Source organism: Palaemon carinicauda, chromosome 42, assembly GCF_036898095.1.
Source record: "Palaemon carinicauda isolate YSFRI2023 chromosome 42, ASM3689809v2, whole genome shotgun sequence".
Lineage (NCBI taxonomy): Eukaryota > Metazoa > Arthropoda > Malacostraca > Decapoda > Palaemonidae > Palaemon > Palaemon carinicauda.
The window spans coordinates 58,190,992-58,208,696 of NC_090766.1; the positions used below are offsets into that span (position 1 = coordinate 58,190,992).

The 17,705-nt window shown below is 40.0% G+C and overlaps 2 protein-coding genes across 2 annotated transcripts in view; one reads left to right on the forward strand and one right to left on the reverse strand.

Annotated features, from left to right (window-relative positions):
• The window catches only part of LOC137633353 (uncharacterized), a 224,657-nt gene extending 217,984 nt beyond the window's left edge, over window positions 1–6,673 (forward strand). Inside the window, exons 39-41 of the mRNA XM_068365605.1 lie at window positions 14–172; window positions 5,875–6,039; window positions 6,421–6,673. Coding sequence (XP_068221706.1) covers window positions 14–172; window positions 5,875–6,039; window positions 6,421–6,588 — 492 coding nt within the window. The 3' untranslated portion in view covers window positions 6,589–6,673. The remainder of the gene's footprint in view (window positions 1–13; window positions 173–5,874; window positions 6,040–6,420) is intronic.
• A 2,014-nt stretch (window positions 6,674–8,687) lies between these two features.
• The window catches only part of LOC137633319 (sodium/myo-inositol cotransporter 2-like), a 45,659-nt gene continuing 36,641 nt past the window's right edge, over window positions 8,688–17,705 (reverse strand). The window contains exon 11 of the mRNA XM_068365556.1: window positions 8,688–13,774. Within this exon, the coding sequence (XP_068221657.1) occupies window positions 13,556–13,774 (219 nt within the window). The 3' untranslated portion in view covers window positions 8,688–13,555. The remainder of the gene's footprint in view (window positions 13,775–17,705) is intronic.

Here is a 17,705-nt window from a genome sequence, read left to right on the forward strand (position 1 = left end):
TCCTGCTTTTTAGTTTGCATTGGTGGAACAATTTGCTGGTGATCATGTGACTTCCGGTTTATTTATGAGAACATTGTTTCCTGTTGAAGAAGTCTTCATTAGTTTTACTCAGTTGAAAGTAGCAGACAGCGATATTTATGAAGAGGATGTTCGCTACACTAGAGAAGTGGTTGTGAGTAATAATGGCTAATCTTATTTTCAACCTTATGGTAATCAAAGCAAGCAATATACTGTATTCATTAATATGATATAGTATTTGTGAGACATTGGTTATATTATGCTTAAATTATATGTATTTGAATTATAAAAAAAAATTTCAAGGGAGGCCAGTCAATACTTGCAAATATTTACAGAATCCTATATATAGTAAACTTTTATTAGGTTGAATTTTTGTTGTCTAAAAAGTGAATGGCAGGTTTGCTTTGTGACTTTACCATTAATTATGAAATTTTATGTAACTTTTTTTTTTTGTTTTTTAAAGATGGGGAGAGGCAAAAGTAGAATTTTCATAAATTTTTGCCACCTTAACATCAAAGTACAAGAAGCAATCCATTCCTTGTCCCACCATCTCTTGGCCATTCCATTTCAACCTTCTGCAACCCTTCATATTTTTTAGTCAAGGGCACTGGCCTTTTTATTTTTTTCCCCCTTCCTGTGACCATGAAATTTTCACTACTGACATAGGAATTTTAAATGCATAAATTTTAGACCATGAAATTTTCACTACTGACATAGGAACTTATATGCATCAATTTTAGCTGTAAAAAGTTAAGATTATCTCTTATTTTCCCAATTTTCTCAATGATAATCGTTTGGCATTCATGAAATTTATACCATAAGACCTTTCATATACCTGAAAGGATAACATTAAGTTTTCTTTTATAAAATTTTATTCATTATGTAAAGACCATGTTTTTCTCTTGAATTATATGTTTAAAGACATCAGAAATATCTAAATGGGATATCTTTTCAAGGGTACTTGTCATGTTATATATAGTGTTTTTATAATCTAAACAGTAGTCAAATAGATATATATAAAATTCATAGGTTTGATTCATAAGTGAAAAGGGAAAAAACCCTGCCAAAACAAGATGGCAGTACACCTCCACATCAGCCAGCAAAAGGCAAGCAATGATATGCCCTTTGCAACTCTTTTCTACCCTCCATTAGAAGGGAACGGATGTGTTCCTGAACCAGTGTACAGTATTTGATTTGAAGTGAAGATTCTTCAGCAAGTTAATCGGTTATTTGGTGATGATCCAGATTATATTTTGCTGTTTTTTTTATCATTAGATAAAAATGTGTTTTGACTTGGATGTATGTCATGTAAGTCATCAATGATTCTTCACCATCGGTTGAACTGTGTAAGACATGAGCAAGTAGATATAAAGTGGGGAATTAATTAAGCACTCGGCTTACTGGAAGTGCATAGGCAAAGAGTGTAATAAATGGATAAATGTGAGGAGTGTTAAGGTTAGTCTTCAGACCAAATGAGTTTGTTTCTGGAGTATAAAAATAGGCTAGCCTGGAGTACGGTACTTTGGTATTCTGAAATTAGAAGATGCCCTCTCTTGAGGACGTCATTGGCAAAAGCCATGGGTCAGTGCTAGAGTCCACAGCCCTATGATCATGAGGTAAGATCCATAGCTTATTCTCCACCAGCATAAACATAAGGAACAGTACATAGTATCTCTTCTGTCTCGGATGTGATCGGTGCCAGAAATCCTTTCGCTAGTCATTGGGTCTCACTTATGTTGCTGGTTCTGTCCTTGTAGAGGGTAGTAAAATCTCTTGAACAGCCTGCCGAGCCCTCAACCCTTGCAAGGAATTGGGGCGCTCAAGATTCTCTTGGCCTTGTAAAATCAGAAGCTGAGAACCCCAAGTTGGACTGTTCCTTTGTGAAGGTTCTTGCACTCATTCCTTAGGGCAGTGAACTTGGTGTGATGGTCATGGCACAACCTTCAGATAGGACTTAAATCATTGATAGGCACTTAGGTGCCTAAGAGGTATCAAGACCTTCTCTGAAGCTGCCATGGTCGGATTGGGCTAGTTTGGTCATGGATCAAGTTGATGACCACACCTTTGGGTCTGAGCTCTTTCTTTTCTAAGCAACTCTTCTAGGGAGAGTACACTCCAAAATCAAACCATTGTTCTGTAGTCTTGGGTAGTGTCATAACATCTCTACCATGGTCTTCCACTATCTCGGGGTAGAGTTCTCTTGCTTGAGTGTAAACTCGGACAAACTATTCCATCTTATTTATCTTTGTTTTTTTAAGTTTTCATAATTTATATATGAAAGGTCTATTTTAATTTTATTACTGTTCTTAAAATATTTTATTCTAGTTGTTCATTGCTTCTCTTGTAGTTTATTTATATCCTTGATTTTGTTCCTCCCTGGAATATTTTTCCTTGTTGGAGCCCTTGGGCTTATAGCATCCTACTTTTCCAACTAAGGTTGTAGCTTACCTAGTAATAATAATAATAAAAGTCAGTCAGTCCAGCAAGATCCTGCTCCCTGCACTCTCGAGGCAGTGAAAGTTATGTGCCGTAGAATCTAATTCTTCATCATCTACTTCAGGTTAACCTGTCAGTGTGCACACTGGTGGGGTCTTCCTTTGGAGAAAATTGGATAAAAGGCCAAATTCTTCCTGGCTTCTGAGTTAACAGCCTTAATCTTTTATACCCTTCCAGGCAGTCTTATAGCTTAACCAGTGATCAGGCATGATGAATTTCCTGAAGAAGGGATTGTCAACTCCCGACTTTTTGGAGAGGTACAGGGGACTCGTGCTGTCAGGCGGAAAGGCAGTGATCTTTTTGGAACTCCTGAGGGTGAACCAGTGAATGTATCAACTGGATTTTGAAAAGGAGGGAGGCATTTGCAGGATTCCCTGATGCTTTTCGAGTTCATCTGTAGACATGCTTGCAAGACCAGTGTGGAAGAACATTGCCCGGATATTCTCTGGACCCTCCTACAATTCCTTCCACTTGTAATAATTCTCTGCATGCATTGCCTTTCAAGGCCCCTAACCTGACCAGTTAAGGCAGGGAGGCAGAGAGGTAGGGGGGTTGCTGATGTTTTGATTTTCCCTTTCTTGCTGCCACAAATATGGGGCTGCCCTTCATGATATTAGGTAACCTGGTCCACACATAGGGCTGAACCTTTGGTAGCAAGTGTCCTTTGGAATGGGTAATTACTACCTTTTCTGGACCAAAGCAGAGGTTGAAATATCATGCCAGCTATGTGTCTTTCCATCAGGTGATTGCATTAGCAAACCTAGAGAAGTGCAACCATTTCCGTCCCCAGACAGCTCAATATTGGCAAAGTCCCCTCAGCCAACTTTCCTCAGAGAATCTTGTTCCTAATGCACACTTCCATCAAAGTTGTGTTAGAAGGGTCACTCACCGATTGGCCACCAGGGATCCCCTAAGTCTTGCTTGTCCTGTGGGACAAGAGGTGCAGGCCAAACTTTCCTGTTTCTTGGATGTAGAAAACCTCTTTAATGGTGTTCCATTTGACTCCCCACATCTGGACATAAAACTGTTCTTAGAGGAGTCAAAAGAGGGGTGGGACACACACCTGGCCGGCATGGTTGCAGGAGGTGTGTGGTCAGCAGAAGAAAATGTGTACAATGTGTTGGAAATGCAATCTAGTACTGCAAACAATCCAAGAACGTTTGCGAGGCATTCGATAGTGTTGATGAGTGGCAACACCAATGTAGTAGCTCACATCAACAAGCAAGGGTGCATAGTGTTGCTTCTTTTTTGCTAGTTGACCAAAGAGATGCCTTTTAGAACTGTCAGCCAGATACATCTATGGCAGGAGGAATTTGCTAGCAGACACATTGTAGCATCAGAGGTCTCTGCATCCTTGTATAAACATAATGGCTTCTTGCCTTGTGTGGATCATTAGGAATCGACCTGTTCACCACACGGCTAAACAGAAAACTGTTTTGTTCCTCCATTCCAGACTTGGTACCGTGTGATCAAGCCAGGTACCAGGATGGTCCTTGTGGCTACTAGATGACCACAAGGAGAGTTGTATTGCAATCTGTTGGTATTTTTTGAACTCAGGTCCTGAGAATTAATTACCCCCCATGATGGAACATGCTTCTCTATCAGCGCACCTTCTGAGACACGACCAATCCAAGAAGTAGCTTATATGGCATGGCTGGAAACTATTTACGATCTCCTATGAGTCAAGACATCTGTGAGGGACTGCACATGAGATTTCTCTTCTGTCTATCTGGGAAAGGGGGTTAATTTTCTGCGATTGGTGTCGTAGAAAGGGTGCTTGACTGGAGCATATCTGTAGCAGATCATAAGCTTCTTGTCTATCTTTACCAAGAGAAGAGAAATATTTCTTGGTTGCTGCTGCTGTGAAGCCATGAGTACAGTCTTCCGACTGTAGAGCATAGCCCTTTCCTCATCAAGGGAGTTGTCTGTGATCTTTAGGAGCTTTGAGTAGTCTTGCCCGCCCTATGAGCTCAGGTCCCCAAAGTGAGACAGGACTTGTGTTCTGAAGTGTCTTGTGTATACCCCGTATGAGACTTTGGGAAGGTAGTCAGACAGAGAACAAACAATGAGAGGCAGTCTCCTTTAGGATTGTGCCTAAATTCATGGCCAAAATTCAGAACCCTTTGGCACATAACCCCTAGGATGGAGTACTTGTGCAGCCCCGCATCAAGCAAAGTGTAGGATGGTAATAGAGAGATGCTTTTGTGTCCTGTCAGGGTTCTTCTAAACTATCTAAAGAGGACTCAGTATCTCAGGTCTAAGTGTCAACAACTCTTCCTTAGCAGTGGCAGAACCAAGTGGTGTCAAGGAAGTGGCTTTGAGAGACTTATCAATAGAATATAGGCCTCCATTTTTGATGGGCTGAGATACCAGCCTGGACAAGAACTTAGGAATTTAGGAGTATGGAAGTGTCAAGAAAACCTTCATAGCCTTCTATTTAATGGGTGTATACCCACTAGTCCTTCAACACTTTTGTTCTTGTCCCTGTGGTGGCTACTTGAGTAATGGTGTAGACAGCCTAGCTCCCACAAGGGACAGAAAGCATAATTGTCTATGGTAAAGTGTAAATGTAAGTAGCATGAAAGGTAGTGACTAGGTCTTCTGCTGCTGCTGCTTTCCTTTCCCGAAGTGGTTGGAATATTCATGTGCTGGACCTAACATAGATGCTGGTAAGGTACACTTTAGAGAACTATTCTTAGTAGAATAGATTTGTAAATACTAGTTCATCCCTATCCTCACTTAACAGGGGGGAGGAATGAATACCAAACCCTTTGGTCATCAGACACAAAGTATTTTATTCCAGCAACTCATCCCTATGATAGGAAGAAATGGGGTTGCTAGGGTAACTTCCGTCACTTTTGCATTGGACCATGGAAGCTGGCATATTCAAGGGAAGAAAAACAATCAATCAATTTGGTTTAATTCAGGGACTTCTCCCACTAATAAAGGAGACTCCCTTTCTTAAAGGACGAAAAGTAATTTATGTATACGCGTAGGAACAAGTAACAAATTTCAAACTTAATTTTTATTGCTCCCAGCTGTACAAACATGAGTCCTTCACAGTTGAACTTTCCATCTCGACCACCCCTCTCAGTCCTGAGCTGAAGGTCAAAAGTGAAGAGTATTTGACAAGAAAGTGGGCCGGGCTACTCGCCCATGCTCACCACTTTTCATTAACTAGGTTGTTATTGATTTGAATACCTGTTCCAGTTTTTCTGAAGACATTTCTGATTTAAAGGACTCTGGGTTTGTTTAGGTGGGAAAAATAAATTAATTTTAAAATCTATATTATGAAGCCTCTTGTTAATTTCTAAATATGGATGTGGATGTATCAATTAAAAAGTTATTGTACTCTTTCAGATTTATCAGTATTCAAAAAGGGCTGAGGTTTTTGAAGCCTTCCAGTTTATTGATGCATATGGTATAGTGGATCAAGTCAGCTTTACCATCGATAGAACTCTGTATTTGTTATTATTGTCGGAAGTAAAGGGGACACTATACGTCTTTGAATACATTCCAATCGAGGTAAGTTGAAGTGTAATTTTCCTTTTTTTTCTATATTCTTGAAGAGCTTTTCCTACATTTTAATGATGACACCAACTTCTTAACCTAAGTATCTATTTAAAAGGCATATTAAATTTTACATGCTTTGAAAGAAAGAGAGGCATTTTGTTTTAACAACTGGTACTCTCTCGATGGACCTGTTGTCACTAATAATTAAAACTATTATAAGCAGTCCTAGCCTGTGAGTGCAACAAATAAAATAACAAAGGATTTTTTTTATCTCTAGCAGGATTATTAGTTTTTTCATGATTTAGTGTAAAGAAAAAGTCTGCCAGCTTGGTGATCATTTATATTTTTATTTATGAATAATTTAGTGTAAGTTTACACATTTTTATCCAACAGGGATTCCATCTGTACCAGGAGATATCAATCGAAGCTGGTGTTAGTTTGGAAGTAATTGACGTAAAAGATCAGAGGTTTATTGTAGTATCGACAAAATCTCTAGCTGGTTTAATTACTCTTTCTGTAAGGACAAAAGGACTTGACCCTGCAGGATTTACTTTCCCGTAGTATTGTAATACCATACTTCGATTTTAGTTTTATTTATTACACAAATATTTTTGTCTTTTATCTTTAATACAATAATGTAATTTTACTTTTTTGTTTATTTTTAACCTTATTTGATTTTCTTTGTTCTTACATATTAGATTGTTTTTTCCAGAAAATAGATGCCTTGCTTAACAGGAATTATTGAAACTTTAAATATGTATCGGTATTTTTTTTTTGGGGGGGGTTTTAAGAAAGGTTCTTTAAATTGTCACATTTCCAGAGGTTTACCTTGGCTTTCAAGCATTTGTGACCATCTTTTCAAGAAAAAGCATAGGGGTTATTCACACAGCATGACACCCTTTACTTACCTGCAGAATCCTGAAGGAACTGAAACATGGTTCCTTTGTATCCTTGGTATGACAATCTTATTTTGGGCAGAAGACCATTGCCCAGTGATTGTCCAGGGGGTTTTGAACCTGGTCATATATTCCCTGAGCAGGAGCCTCTGGATTTTTGCTCTCAGAATGGTATCTACAAATCCGTGTTTGCAGGACACTGCAGTAGGTCTGGGGAATCCCACTTGAATCAGTTTGCCATGTCTTTAAATACTTGGCATTTTCTATTGCCAAGCAACTTGAGATGTAAGGCTTCTCTTCTAGTCATTAACCATAAAACTGCCTTATTAACACTTTCTTCATAATGGACTAATTTAGTGAGGACTGTGATCTCTCTAACCTTGTAAATAATTTTGATTAATTCATTTTTAGAATCCCACTCAATCTTTCAAGCTGGTAATTGGTTAGATCACCTTAAGAATCATCATCAGATGGGTCATTACTAAGCCAACCTTCAAGACATTTTGTTATCCCTGGCCTGAAAATGAGTTAGGAGCTAACTGTTCTGGTATAATTTTTCCCATTGCCACCATTAATGAATGCTGGCAGTGGACATTGTTCCCATGATCTATGGCTAGACAACCTTAGACACTACTACAGTCAGTCATCAAAAGGAGTTTAGGAACTTGATGCTCTAGTAGGAGTGTGTTTGGGATTACAGCAAGTTGATCTTCCATGCCTGGTCAAATCCTGCTCACAATGGAAAAGTGTACTTAAAATTATACCAAGTTTTAAAAAGCGGTAATTAAAGCAAGCACTGACTTTGCATAGAATAAATCATCATCTCCTACCCCTACTAACGCAAAGGCCTCAGTTAGATTTTACCAGTCGTCTCTATCTTGAGCTTTTAAATCAATACTTCTCCATTCGTCATCTACTTTACGCTTCATAGGCCTCAGCCATGTAGGTCTAGGTCTTCCAACTCTTCTAGTGCCTTATAAAGCCCATTTGAAGTTTTGGTGAACTAAAACAGAAAGCCTTGTTATAAATAAATCCAACACAAAAAGTGAGATTCTTGGTTGCCTGGGACTCTTAGATATGTGAAGCATGAGTATAGCATTGCCAGCCAGCAGAAAAGCCAGCAGATGTTTGTTATTAAACTGGAAATTTGGTGTAGATGATTCATGAAGACTACCAATATAGGCTAATTATAAGTAATATGTTTGTTGAAACACCATTACCTCATGTCATATCAGCAGTGGGTCAGTCAACATTGTTATTATTGCAAGTAATTGTGGTCTCCTTGAGATGCACTGTATTCATTATATCCTTGCAATTCCCTTCATGGAAGCTGAATTAAGCACAAGGCTAAGAATAAAAAGTGTGATTATGGGATTTTAGGCTTTACACAAAGGTCCAGCAGGAGGCATCGAGAACTCAATTAGACGCATTTATAATTCATTTTTTTATTTACAAAAATATGCATTTACAGTTATTTCAAGCTTAAATTTACTTAATTTCGTATGAAGAAATGAACCCATAAAAAGTGAAATGTCATTCACAGGACCTTTTCCATATTTAACATTTTCTAGGAAAAGAAAGAGACTTGTCTAAAAAAAAAATAGGCAGATTTTGAATGGTGATGAATAATATATATAGTTGAAATTTGTAAATTAAATTTCAAAGTTACAAAATTTAACAATAATGAATAACTAAAATTACTAGCAACATAAATTTTTTTTTTCTTATTTTATTTTAATCAATGATTTTTAACCATTCAATGCATGCTTTACTGTCCAGTATGATGTTCTTATAAGAAATGTTCTACTTAATCCAAGACCTTCTCTTTCTTACATGATACAACTCCTCAATTTTATTTGCTTTTCCTACATATTTTAGGCATTGATATTCCCTTACTCCATACATATTTTGCAATCCATTGCATCTCTTGATGACCTTTTTCAATAAACTTGAATACTTTTCTACACCGCTTCTGAAACCTCCCTGTGGCCACAATTTCAAGTGTTTCCTTTGGCTATTTTCCAGTCCCCATAAACTTGTATTTTACTCTTTTGCGATGCTCTTGATTTCATTATTTTCTCTTCCATTTGAAAAACTCCCAGAGGCTTCCCTTCATGCTATCTTCTATTACTATGAAAAACTGCAAAAGACCCGATGCTGACTCTTGAAAAACCCAGATACAATTAGTTTCAAATTCTTGTAATGTATCTGCTACTAACTTCACCCTAAATCTTATTTTATGGTATAGTAATATCAGTAGCTTAATGGGTCTTTGAGGAATCTTGCTAGCTACTGTATAGACTTTCTGATTTTTCTACTTATTAGAATGCAATAATTTTGTCTAATTTATTAGCATCTTTGGCACCAGCTGGATCAGTCTTGATACTTGTTGACAAGGTAGTAGAGTGATGGCAGGAAGGCTAATAGCTAGGGTACTCCCAACTTGTCTGTCTGCAAACAAACTAAACCAAATAGGAATAGGATTGTTTTCACTGTGGATAATCAACTGCTAATGGTACCATTTTTCAAAATCCTTGTTAGTATTGTTTCATCCACCATTTGATACTGATGTGGTGTTGGGTATATAAATAGGGCTTCACATGCTTTTCGACGGCAGAGGACCACGATTTTCCAGCAATAACGCCTGATTCTGGCCAATAAAATCCAACTATTAAGCATTATGTATCTCTATTCTCCTTTTATGGTCACTTGTCACTGTTCAATACAGCATAAAGCTCAAAACGTGAGTCGGTCACAGAGAACCTTAATCACCGGATAATTTTATTTCACAAAGTTTCTATTCATCAGGCATCTTTTAAAGCTACAGAGGAAGGTGTGACTTTAGATTTGTGATGAGTATGCAGATATACATTTAGAAACAGAAAAGATTTATAAAATATCGATCAATTTCATCGGGAGGCACCTTTCTCTCCCTAACCTAATTTTTACCAATGCTTTTTCTGACCATAGATTCTATACATCAGTTACTCTGCGTGTGGCAGCTCGCCTAAGCCTAATAGAAAATGGAGTTGACTGAAATCAGTTTACATCTGCATGTTCAGACCAAGGTTCAATGACTAGCCCTTCTGGTTTCTGATCTTCAAACCCATGGTCAGTAAGGCAATCACCCCCTTCAGGTCACTACATCTTTTCCTCTACTGCACTTCCACAGAAAGTACATTTAAGTCTGCTGGTGGACTCTAGGAACTGTGGGTTTTATGTCCTCAGAACCTCAAAAGGAGATCATTCGATTTATTGGACCTTAAGATACTTTCATTCAGTCTGGACTGGTCTTTGCTTGCTGAATGAGCTTTGAAATAGGTATTCTGAAATTTGTTAATTGGAGTTATTCATTAACCTCTGAAATATTCTTCCAAGCAGGTTCCCCGGCCTTTGAAAGCTCAAAGGAAGCACTTGTCTCTCAGGTATGGAGAGACTTTCCCTAGAAGGTGGACAATGCATCCTGACAAAGCTTTTCTCTTTAGTACATTTTGTGGATCTGATTTCTTTTTATCTCCCAAAACAGGCTAGTCATGAAGCTCGTTGCCTTCATATTCATCCAAGCATTATTGTGGATAGACCTAAGATTTAGTGCATTGGTTGACTGCATCTTTTCTGTAATGTTTTTTGAGGAGGACATGGCAAAGTCTAGGACCTTGTTCGTATTGGAAGAAAGTACAATTACCTTCAATCATATTCAGGCTGGTAGTTCATGAGCGAGCTGGGTCTCCTGAAAGGGGAGTAGTGTCATCAGTGCACTATAGGCATTACTTAAAGGTTTTTGCAGCATCTGTTGGCCTCAAGCTGTCCTCACTTTTTGGCCTTTTACTATACCTCTGTTCCCACTTCATCTTCCATCTTGCTGTCCAACCTCTTAAATTTATTTGCTTTTACTGAAGAGCAAGGTCAAGGTAGTGTATTAGAAACAAATTATTATGGCACTTGGACATACTTAATCATTCACTTTTCTTGTTCCTCAGGGAACATATGTCCTCTAAGCCTTCATGGGGATTATTGTTAGCTATGCCAGTGACCTCTAGGTTAGAGAGAAGCACGATTTTTCCCAAACCCACTCAGGACATGAATATTTTTCTACCTCTGGAAGGAGCTAAAAGTTGCCAGTTCTTGTAACAAGTAAAGGGAAGATAGAAAGGGGATGTGAAAATAGGCTTACCCCATCTCTAGTTGATGTGAGTAGGGGGATGACTAGTACCATTGGGAAATTGGCAGTGACATGGGGTTGCGAGTGAAGCGTAACCTAGGATAGTTTATTCTTCGCAGCTCATAAAAATTAGCCTCTTGTCCCAGGCCAGGATCACCCAAATCTCTGGTCCTGGCTGCACTTATGAGGGTCAAGTTAGAGAAACAAGCACTGGAAGTTGCAGGCAACTCATCTCTTGACTTCTACATTCTACTTTTCATAGTAGAGAAGTTAACAGAAGGCCAGAAACCAGTCGCCTACCTTTATTTTGGAATGAGTTTATATTGATGACTAGTAGGCTTTCACTACAAGGGTAACGTCATAGTTTTCTTTAAAACTGAGGGATGCATATTTCCAAATTCTCATTTGTCAAAACTACTCCAGGCAGTACCTCTGCTTGACTGCAATGAGATTGTCTACCAGCTGAAGGGCCTCTGTTTTGGAATGTTAACAGCCACTACTTGTGATCACTGATTTGAGCATATTGGTGTAAGAGATCCTTTAAAACGAATCGTCTATGTACCTTATATAAATTGACTAACAGATCTTGTTCCAGAACTGAGGAATACTTGAGAAGTTTGCCTTGATCTGATGATTCTGATAAACTGGACAAGCAGCAGACCCTTAAGTATGTGGTTATGCTGATGATGAACATGTTACCAGGAAGTCTTTTAGATTAGCAAGTAGTGTAGGTGTCACCACAGTTCTTTTCTAGACGGAAAACTTGTTCGACTTCAGCTCATCATGCTTGGTCACCTATCGTACACGGGGAAGCTTCTTATATTAATGGTCGGCAACAGCTCTTATATGAGAACTAGGAATGGTTCAAGAAAACAATGTCTTCAGGACCTGAAAGATTTTGAAGTGCAGCAGCCAGCACCCTTGGACTTCAGCTCTAGACAACCTCCCATCTAGTCATCACTGGAGCATTCAAGTTGCAATCATCTCGTTGCCTTCTTGTTTGTCTTCTATGTCCCCCATGCAAATCAAGCATGCTTATCATCCTATCTCAAACTGAAGAACCTTTGTAACTTGTGAAGATAATGTACTGCCTCTTCAAACAAGCTTCCAACACAAGATCCTGTGAACCATGAAAGTGTGGGGCATAAAAAACTAACTGAACTCTTACTTCAATGGTGCATAAATTGGTCTTGTTTTCATGACGCCCGCAATATCGCTTCACGCCCTTTGTAACGATATAGGGGATGAATTATATTTGTGGCTAAAAGATAGGAACATTCTTGATGGAGTCTGCTTAAACTCTCCATAGAGATGATTCTGTTCTCAATGTGAAGTTAGGGATTACACACCTGGAGGACCTGGATGCTTTGGGTGTCTTGAATTTGGGAGGATCCCAGATCTGGTGGCTGACCTAGTTCTTACAGTGGATGAAGTCTATCAGGATCTGTCCATTCCCCTCACAGTAACTTAGAACTTTTATGGGGCACACTTTATTTGATAGTTATAAATTCCTTTAGAGTTAGCTGGTTTCATTCCACAACCTTTAGAAAGTTCTCTACATTGTGATCATGCTCATCTTATGTAGTTCCAGTGATTCTGATATTGCCAAGATAAGGAAAAGCACCCTACAACCTTTCCTACTTTACTAATTTGTCCATTGGTCGTTAGAAAATAGCTACTCCATTCATTACCACAAAGTAATCCTGCAGAATATTGATACAGACCACCATTTTCCTTAAAGCACTTGCCAGCATTGTATACCCATTTGATCTCCATGACCACAAAGCATTTATCAACAGACCACCCCCCTCCAGCCTATACATACAAAATAATAAGATATAATACTGCGCACTGTTAAAAATATAGATAAATGGTAACATCAAATAATACATAGCATTACCATTTAATAATCACACTAAAATATTTTAAGGCTATAACAATGGTTTTATTTGACAGGTAAAGTTATTCCTTATGTACTATATACAATACTGTAAAATAAATTACAAGCCTCAACATTCTGTGTTAACATATTACGGGCCTATGAACTTTGCATTATTTCTGATTTAGTAGACATAAGTTTGGAACGTTTCTGATTAAAAAGCTCCCAAAAACATATATCATTACTACAATCATTCCTTAGGAAAACAATTATTCTACCAATTATCATTGCAAGGATACCATGAGCAGCAGCTCATGGTATCCTTGCAATGATAATTTTGGTAGTTCCAAATTATTTAATATCATGGATATATTATGTAAACTGATAGAACATAGTTCTATAGCCAGATAATGCAAGAATATTTCTTACCTTACTTCCTTTTATTTTTGACATCCTAGTTTTTGGCCTTGAAACATAATGAGAAGGAAACTATTATCAAACTACAGTATACCATTTTTAAGCTGTGTGATTAAGGGAAGTTAATCTTTACAAAGTGAGATGAAAACTTGATTTAAAAGGAGACTTAGCTCTTCACTGGAGAATATTTGTATAGCCGAGCTCCCTGAGTTTCTCTCGCTGGAGTTGGTGAACTTCCTCTTCCGTAAAGGGATTGATTGAGAAGTAGGTAAACAGAATACCAGCAACAACAAGGATGGAAACTAAAATAGTGTTCAGTAATATCTTCTCCCAACGTTTCTGATGCAAGTTGGTGATTTCAACCAAATGAGCATTCATGGCAATTACATTTTCCTGTTAATTAAAAAAAAAAATACATAAGTTCCTGGATAAAATAAAATAAAGCAAATGTAATGCTTGGTGACAAAAAAAAAAAAAAAAGTATTGAGTAATACAGTAATTTGGTTAACCAAATCCTTGTTTCACGAAAAGCATTAATTTTGAAGAAATTTGGAGTTTTATTATATTGTTATACATTATTATTAAAGGAACAGGGTACCTAATACTGTTAATTTTTTTCTCTAAAACAAATAATTTGTTTTTATGCATCATTTACATAAGTATCAAATAGGATAGTTTAGTCCTAAAATACTAAAGTGCACTAAAATGACTTGTTCCTGCACAAATACAAACCCTTCGTTCTTTACTATGAAAATAGGCTTTCAGCGTAGCTGGAATCTGGCCATAAACCTATGCGTGCAGTGTCAATGACCCTCGGCTTGAGAGGACAGCCACACTTGGGCGGTCTCCTTTCCAAGGTCCTCATCAGCGAATTCGCAAACCCTCGCCTTCTCGCTCTAGCTCTTCAAAGTTAGGTTTTTGGAGCAACCTCGTGATCGTGGCTGCAGACTCCCCAGAGTCACCGCCCCTCGTTGCAACAAGCCTCTACGAGTTACGCGAATGCGAAACCATTCGTGGTTCTGTCTCAGGCGTCTGGCTCTTTTTGGGGAAGCGCCAAGGTCGTCTGATGTTCATGAGCGATGGCAGCGAGCTTTCTCAGCCAATACACCCCTGCCTTACTTGCCCTCATTGGGGTGTGCGCATCCTATTTTGGTTGCTTGCAAGGTGACTCGTGAACCCTCCGCTAGAGCTCTGGTGGATGTTCGCAATGCCTCAGCTCGTGACCGGCCTGATCCTAGTCTAGTATTGGGAGTGTACGCACGCAAGTTTGGCTCCCCATTTTCTGGCTTTGTCTCTTGGGGTGCGCTCCACCTGGGTGGCTTACATGAGTTCATCTTTATGCTCCCCCAAGAGAGTTGCATTGTCTCATTAGGACGTTCCTCGCCCAGAGTTTTTTCAGACACCCCCTCATTTGCGAGGGACGTGCCATGGTTCATGAAGCTTGATAAGGCTGTAAAGCACACTGCAATCAGTCTTGCTCCAGCCCATCACCAGCAAATTATGGAGCCATATCCATACCCTTCTCGGTGCCAGGTTCTCCTGAAGGTTCACGCCCACCTACGAACCCCAGGCGTAAGAGTACTGGCCCCTGGAGTGCCAGTTCTCGTACGTCTCTCTCTCTCTCTCGCCCACCTTTGCCTCCTGGTCCCTTGTCTGTACCAATGGTACATGGAGTGGAAGGCTGCCACAACCAGACTGATCCCTTGTGGTCACAAAGCAGAGGAGACAGAGACTGGTGACACCTCCTCCATGAGACTCCTTTCACCCGAAGACCAGTAGAGGGTCAAGATGTCCTAGAGAGATTTTCTTTATGCATAACTACTGTGTCACCAGTCGAGGTACTGTAGTTTGTACCGCACTAGTCATTCCACCCCCAGAGTCCGTTGCTGCTACCATGGAGCCAGCGGCGGCTTCTAGGAAGGAGATCTATCTTCTTTCATAGCCAAGCCCCAAGAGCAGAAAGATGCGAAGACTTCCGAAGAACTGAGCATTGAAAATCATCGATGACCCAGCGCTTCAATGTGCGGTGTCATCCTCATCGCTGACCGTAACACAAGAAGTTTCTCTTGGGTCTTGATCCTTTGCTGGGGTACCTGATGACAACCATAACCCAACCCAGGCTCGTATGGATGTGAGCCTGGAGTTGGAAGAGTCCCTGATCTATGACTGTCAACTCTGATGGTGTGTTGCCTCCACTAGCTAGCCCTAAAACACCTGCCATCAAGCGAGGAGAGTCAGACTATTCCTTCTAGGTATTAGCTTGCATGAGGAAAATTAATAACTCTCGGATCACACTTACTCCATTCTCAAGGGGGGAGCGACATGGTCTTGGGCATGTTCTGCCGTGCCCCATAACCTGGTAGGACCAGGGTCGAGCTGCCCTGGTCTAAGATGGTGTCGGAATCTATTAAGAAAGCTGTTTCCCAGTAACTTGTCTCGCTCATTCCTCTACCTTTCATTAGGCAGAGGAAGTGAAATAACATCTTGCATTACAATCCCTCGCTCTGTCTTTTGAACCCGGCTGTGTCGGCCTTGGGTCAGGGCAAATCTGTCGATAAACTAGCTGCTCAGCAGGTTATATACTTTGCTGCAGAAGCCGTGAACATGAAGGCGACTTTACCACCCTTAAATGGATTAACTACTTTTCTGGCTCTGTTGGTTATCTGACCGACAATGAAGATTTGTTGGATTCAGATAAAAGGAAAGCTTATAAAACAGTTTTGCTTTGTGGAGGAAGGGCTGTTGAGTTCCTCACTCTCAATGCAGTCAAGCAGCGGGCAAAATGGATTTTGAAAAGACATGACTGTCATTTAAAAATTCCAGAGGCAGGTGCCAAAGAGAAAAGCCTGAAGCACAGGTGGTAAAGATGGGCGATCCTCGGGGCCAAACCTTGGATGGTCTCGATTCTTCAAGCGAGGTACCACGTCACATTCACACTCTCACCCGCCTCTGACTCGGCATCCAGTGATGTCATATTCCTTCGCAAGGATCTCGCACTTCAGGTAGAAGTCCAGACTATGTTGGAGAAGGGTGCTTTCCAAAAGGTCCTCGATGGGTCCACAGGCTTGTACATCTGACTCTTTCTTGTAGAAAAGGCGTCTGGAGGCCGGAGACCAGTCGTCAATCTCTTAGCCCTGAACGAGTTTGTCCAACAGATTCCATTAAAGTTGGAGACTGCAAAAACAGTCAGACTAGGTGACTTCATGATTACAGTGGATGTATAAGATGCATACTTCCAGATCCTAATCCATCCAGCATCAAGGAAGTATTAAATATCCATCCTGCACAAGAAGATTTACCAGTTTCAGATACTGTGCTTTGGCCTGTCCACAGCACCTCATGTTCCCTTTAGACTCAACCAGGGCCTATGCCAATGACATTCGTCTACTTTGTTACCTAGAGGATTGGTTGATTTTTGTGGATGCGGTGGAGATCCTTCTCCTACACTGAGACAGACTCTTCACCTTTCGTCTCAACCTAGGGGTCGTGGTAAATTTGAGAAGTCTTCCCTCCAACCTTCCCAAAACCTGGTATATTTTGGGATGCAAAAACACTCAAGAAGGAAAAGTATTTCTGTCTCAAGGCAGCATCTCGAGAATTGAGAAGTGGCTTGTCCCCTCCTCTCACAAGGCTCTCTACAAGCTCATCTGTGGCTACACCTATTAGGGTACTTGACCTCCATGGAGAGTCATGTCCGCCAGCGGATTCAGTCTCTCCAGTGGCAGCTGAAGTCCTTCTGGTCTCAAAACAGGGACCTGCCAACCTTTTCAAGGATTAGATAGTCTCTCTCCTCCCCAGATTTGATGCTTTTTACAGATGCGTCAAAAGAAGGGTGGGGCCTCACCTGTTGCAGTATATGGCCTCTAGTCTGTGCGCCGATTCTGAGCAACATAAATCTGGAAATGAGAGTAGTTCTTCTTGTCCTCAAGCACTAACAGCTCCTCTCGGGTCACACTGTATTGTTGATGAGCAACAGCACGATGGTAGTGGGATATCTCAACGAGCAATCAGAGATTTCTGACCTCTAACGAAGTCGTCCATAGCCTAAGATCTGTGTGTGGTGAAAATTTCATCAAAATCCGTTGAGTAGTTTTGACGTAATCCTGTCCCCCACTTACACATTATTAAATAGACTAAAAACATAACCTACTTGGCGAAGGTAACTAGCAAGGTGTACGTTTTCAAGGCAGCTTTGCCATCTGGCTGTTGAGATTCTGCGTTGGATGGAAGAGAATTCAATTTCCCTGTCAGCCTGGTTTATTCCAGGCAAAAATAACATTCTGGTGGACAAGCTGAGCAGGAAAATTCAAATAGTTGGTTCCGA